This window comes from Branchiostoma belcheri, unplaced genomic scaffold (assembly GCF_001625305.1).
Source record: "Branchiostoma belcheri isolate BF01 breed outbred unplaced genomic scaffold, Haploidv18h27 scaffold63, whole genome shotgun sequence".
Taxonomy (NCBI): Eukaryota; Metazoa; Chordata; class Leptocardii; order Amphioxiformes; family Branchiostomatidae; genus Branchiostoma; species Branchiostoma belcheri.
Window position 1 is genome coordinate 1,909,168 of NW_017804276.1, and position 5,105 is coordinate 1,914,272.

Genomic DNA, 5,105 nt, shown 5'->3' on the forward strand with positions numbered 1-5,105 from the left:
AGTAGCTTTATTGAATTTTTGATCGATGGTATGTAGCTCTTGGGTAAGGGAAGAAGTGGCATTAATTTGGACCCCCTAGCAGCTGTTTTGGACCTCAAGGGCAGTTTGTTTAAAAATTTTAGAGGAAGGATAACTCAAGAACCGGATGACGGATTGTCATGATTTTTGGTACGTAGTTAGCTTAAATGATGTTTAACATAATAAGATGATAATTATGCAAATAAGGAGCTAATTTGCATAATTAATGAAGAATTCTAAAAAATTGCTATATTTCATAATAGGCCTATGGAACATTTGTGACATACTAGTATGTAATTGGGAATGAGAAGAATATCTGAATATATATATATTATGTAAAATGAATACCTAATTTGCGTAATTAAGAGAAAATTGCTATAATTTTATAGTAGTGATCGCCAGGAAGTTCATACTTGTCACATTTGGAGGTTAAGTGAAGGTGAACATCAGCTAGAAAGGTCACATGCCAAGAAAATGCATAATGTTTACCTTAGCACATTCATATATATGGTGACAACTGTCTAAATCCCCCCTGCCTGTGACGTGATGTAACCCTTCACTAATTACCACGGTGACAGACGTCTGGTCCAGGTCATTGACCTTATTTGTTTGGAGAAGAAGAGGAGGATGAAACTGAGCATAAACGAAATAAACATAATTTATTGAAATCCCAACCTCATTAGCATAATTAATGAGGAAGTGCTAGAAGAGCCCTCTCTGTTAAGATAAGGCTGTCATTGGGTGGGGAATATGATCAACTGATACAATCAATAAGGGAAATGAAACGAGGGTCTCATTTTCATAACAAGTGGGAAAAATGTATAATTTCCTCAGTCAGAATCATGGTTGACGTCATTTGGCGAAGGTATGAGTTTGTGGAACTCTTGTTGGTGTTGTATTTGATTTCTTGTTATTGTTGTTTATTGGAGAAATTGTCATGTATTTGATTAAGTCCGTCTATTTGGTTTAGATTTGACTGAAGAAGAGGCAAGGGACATGATTGAAAAAGTTGACCAGGAGCCCAGGCTGGATGGGGTTGGTAAGGATGAAAATAATTTATTTCGTTTTTATGCTGTGTGTGTCAGCAACATAATATGAACAATCATTTTAGGTCTTAGTTGATCTTACAATTGTGGCCATTTTATAGCTAATGCTTTATGAAAATTGGTTCATAACATTGATCTTAGATGGCGATTTCTCATTCTACTGATGACATAATTGGAGTGTGAAACATTTTGCTGACAGAAATCAAACTTACATTGCAGAAGAGAAAATATTGAAAGAAGAACGGAGTTTTGGTAAGTACATGTACGTGAATGTCTGAACTGTACCAAGACCTATACCCACATACATGATATCATCACAATTAATCTGGTCCTTCTTATCTTTCCTGATAACAAATATCCGTAAACACACTTGTGTGCACGCAAACACAGACTGAAAGACGCAAAACACACAGGGACACACACAATAGGATCGGAAAGTACATTCATTTGTCATTAGCAAAAATAAAACAAAACCGACAATAAGGCCCAATAAGATATTGCAGCCGCATTATGCACTGTATGTTTTATTGCGTCAATAACATATCTTGGGTGTGTAAATCACCAATATATTTCAATGGTAGATTAATTCTTTGATAATAAGGTTATTCAAAATAATGTTAATTGTAGTCATTTCATTCTTCACGTCAAACTTTACGAAAAGCTAAGGCTCATTCCCGTAATCAATGGGAAAATGTTGTAGTAGAAAAGAACACTTATTAGATCCTAAAATTAATCACTTCAGACACCAACTGACCAGTGTGTGACGATAGCGATTCCATTTCAAGCCTTTACAGTATGTCAGGGCGTGAGTCCATTTCCTCTCTAATTAAATGCAGGAACAGGATGGCAACAGATTGACGGAGGGCTAAAGTTCGTGTCGGTTGGCCAATCAGGCGTTTGGGGAGTGAACAGTGGCGATCAAATCTACTACAGAACTGGAACTTACCAGAACGAAGCCTCTCCGGGCACGGGCTGGGTACGCATCGATGGCGCCCTAAAACAGATCTCTTCCGGAAACAACATTGTGTGGGGAGTCAACAGCAATGACGACATCTATATCCGATTAGGTCAGTCAGTGGCCAACTTGCACCTCTTGCTCGATCCCCTGAACTAATGCATTGTCTTTATATGTTTGACATACCGAGAGGAAAGATTTAGAGTGTACCAAGGCAAGGCTACAGCACGGTCACGATTTCTGGAGGTTTCTTGTCACATCTCACAAGCGCTGATGCATGTGTTTTTATCCAATATTCTATTGCTATAGGAATAAGTTCGAGTTCACCCCAAGGAACTGGCTGGCGCAATATTCCAGGAAAGTTGAAACAGGTGCATGTCAGCTCGACTAGCAACCAAGTATGGGGCGTAAACTCCGGGGATGCGATTTTTCGACGCACTGGGATCACCGCAGGCAATCCGGCAGGTAAAATACCGCTTCCATTAATAAATTCGTCCAATTAACTCCTACAAACTTGTAAGGAGTCTTATGAAATTTGTGATCTGTCTTGAGACCTGTGCTCCTTCATATCCACAGGAACCGGCTGGCAGAATATTGGTGGGTTGCTGAAATTCGTGTCGGTTGGACGAGCCGGCGTTTGGGGCGTCAACAGCAACGACCAGATCTTCTACCGCACGGGAACGTCTGGTAATGAGGCTTCAGCTGGAACTGGCTGGGTACAAGTCAGCGGTGGTTTGAAACAAATCACGTCAGGGAATGGCCAGGTCTGGGGTGTCAACAGGAACAACCAGATCTACGTACGACGCGGTAGGCTACTAATTTTAATGTGTTGCATAGAGTAATATATTATACAAAAAGAGTTTTTTTTAAGACAAGGTTGTCTGGAATAACTGAAAGTCGGTACATTTTCTAGTTTGATTGTTAACATAAGTTTATTTTGTATTTTCAATTCTTAACTTACATCTAAAATCAATATTGAACGCTCTGGTCTTTCCACTGACAATGCCCTTCGATGGATTAAGACGAGAATCTTTTTGCAGGTCTAAGTGCTGGCACACCTCAAGGTAGTAGCTGGCAGCTAATCGAAGGGGGTCTGAAAGAAGTCTACATCAGCTCTAGCAGCAATCAAGTTTTGGGGTGTGAACACGGGGCGACAAAAATCTACCGACGCCTCGGACAACAGACAGGTTCGATAACCCCCCTTCAAGTGTTGTTTTATGGTGTTACAGCATAAACTTGATATTTCACATTCTGAACATGCTGAATGTGGACATTGGAAGAAGATGTATATTTCCCGTGCTTGGCTAAGGTTTATCGAGAGATCGTCATCAAGCAGAGGTATAGCAGGCAAATTGACTGTATAACATCGATGGCGCACTGTGTGTTATATGTGTTGTGAGCGTCTATAATCAGAAACTAGCAAACCCTCCTATATCAATAGAAAGAAACAGACGGAGTGGACTTAGAATTCAAGCCACCTTAGAATATATGAAGTGTTGTGCAGACATTACAGTCGATGCAAGCGTTTTAGTCTGTAAGCCAACAATGGGGCTATTTGCAACCATTTTAGGCATGAAGTGACACGCATGCGACAACGACGATTCTATTTGCTGACTTGACTGTAGGTTACGACATAATTCCGTGGGTCCATTTGCTCTCTTGCTTCAGGCACAGGCACCGGATGGCAACAGATTGACGGAGGGCTAAAGTTCGTGTCGGTTGGCCAATCAGGCGTTTGGGGAGTGAACAGTGGCGATCAAATCTACTACAGAACTGGAACTTACCAGAACGAAGCCTCTCCGGGCACGGGCTGGGTACGCATCGATGGCGCCCTAAAACAGATCTCTTCCGGAAACAACATTGTGTGGGGAGTCAACAGCAATGACGACATCTATATCCGATTAGGTCAGTCAGTGGCCAACTTGCACCTCTTGCTCGATCCCCTGAACTAATGCATTGTCTTTATATGTTTGACATACCGAGAGGAAAGATTTAGAGTGTACCAAGGCAAGGCCACAGCACGGTCACGATTTCTGGAGGTTTCTTGTCACATCTCACAAGCGCTGATGCATGTGTTTTTATCCAATATTCTATTGCTATAGGAATAAGTTCGAGTTCACCCCAAGGAACTGGCTGGCGCAATATTCCAGGAAAGCTGAAACAGGTGCATGTCAGCTCGACTAGCAACCAAGTATGGGGCGTAAACTCCGGGGATGCGATTTTTCGACGCACTGGGATCACCGCAGGCAATCCGGCAGGTAAAATACCGCTTCCATTAATAAATTCGTCCAATTAACTCCTACAAACTTGTAAGGAATCTTATGAAATTTGTGATCTGTCTTGAGACCTGTGCTCCTTCATATGCACAGGAACCGGCTGGCAGAATATTGGTGGGTTGCTGAAATTCGTGTCGGTTGGACGAGCCGGTGTTTGGGGCGTCAACAGCAACGACCAGATCTTCTACCGCACGGGAACGTCCGGTAATGAGGCTTCAGCTGGAACTGGCTGGGTACAAGTCAGCGGTGGTTTGAACAAATCACGTCAGGGAATGGCGAGGTCTGGGGTGTCAACAGAAACAACCAGATCTACGTACGACGCGGTAGGCTACTAATTTTAATATGTTGCATAGAGTAATATATTATACAAAAAAAAGAGTTTCTTGAAAGTACATGGTTGTCTGGAATAACTGAAAGTCGGTAAATTTTCTAGTTAGATTGGCATCGTAAGTTTTATTTTGTATTTTCAATTCTTAACTTGCATCTAAAATCAATATTGAACGCTCTGGTCTTTCCACTGACAATGCCCTTCGATGGATTAAGACGAGAATCTTTTTGCAGGTCTAAGTGCTGGCACACCTCAAGGTAGTAGCTGGCAGCTAATCGAAGGGGGTCTGAAAGAAGTCTACATCAGTTCTAGCAGCAACCAAGTTTGGGGTGTGAACACGGGCGACAGAATCTACCGACGCCTCGGACAACAGACAGGTTCGATAACCCCCCTTCTCGTGTCTTTTATGGTATTACAGCATAAACTTGATATTTCACATTCTGAACATGCTGTAATGTGGACATTGGAAGAAGATGTATATT

The 5,105-nt window shown here is 41.7% G+C and overlaps 1 protein-coding gene across 1 annotated transcript in view; it reads left to right on the plus strand.

Moving 5' to 3' along the window:
* The window catches only part of LOC109483218 (tectonin beta-propeller repeat-containing protein 2-like), a 7,525-nt gene extending 2,570 nt beyond the window's left edge, over positions 1-4,955 (plus strand). The window contains exons 2-11 of the mRNA XM_019786197.1: positions 989-1,057; positions 1,284-1,316; positions 1,901-2,131; positions 2,329-2,484; positions 2,596-2,826; positions 3,060-3,206; positions 3,688-3,924; positions 4,122-4,277; positions 4,389-4,618; positions 4,857-4,955. Of these exons, the coding sequence (XP_019641756.1) occupies positions 989-1,057; positions 1,284-1,316; positions 1,901-2,131; positions 2,329-2,484; positions 2,596-2,826; positions 3,060-3,206; positions 3,688-3,924; positions 4,122-4,277; positions 4,389-4,618; positions 4,857-4,862 (1,496 nt within the window). The 3' untranslated portion in view covers positions 4,863-4,955. The remainder of the gene's footprint in view (positions 1-988; positions 1,058-1,283; positions 1,317-1,900; positions 2,132-2,328; positions 2,485-2,595; positions 2,827-3,059; positions 3,207-3,687; positions 3,925-4,121; positions 4,278-4,388; positions 4,619-4,856) is intronic.
* Positions 4,956-5,105: the final 150 nt, after the last annotated feature.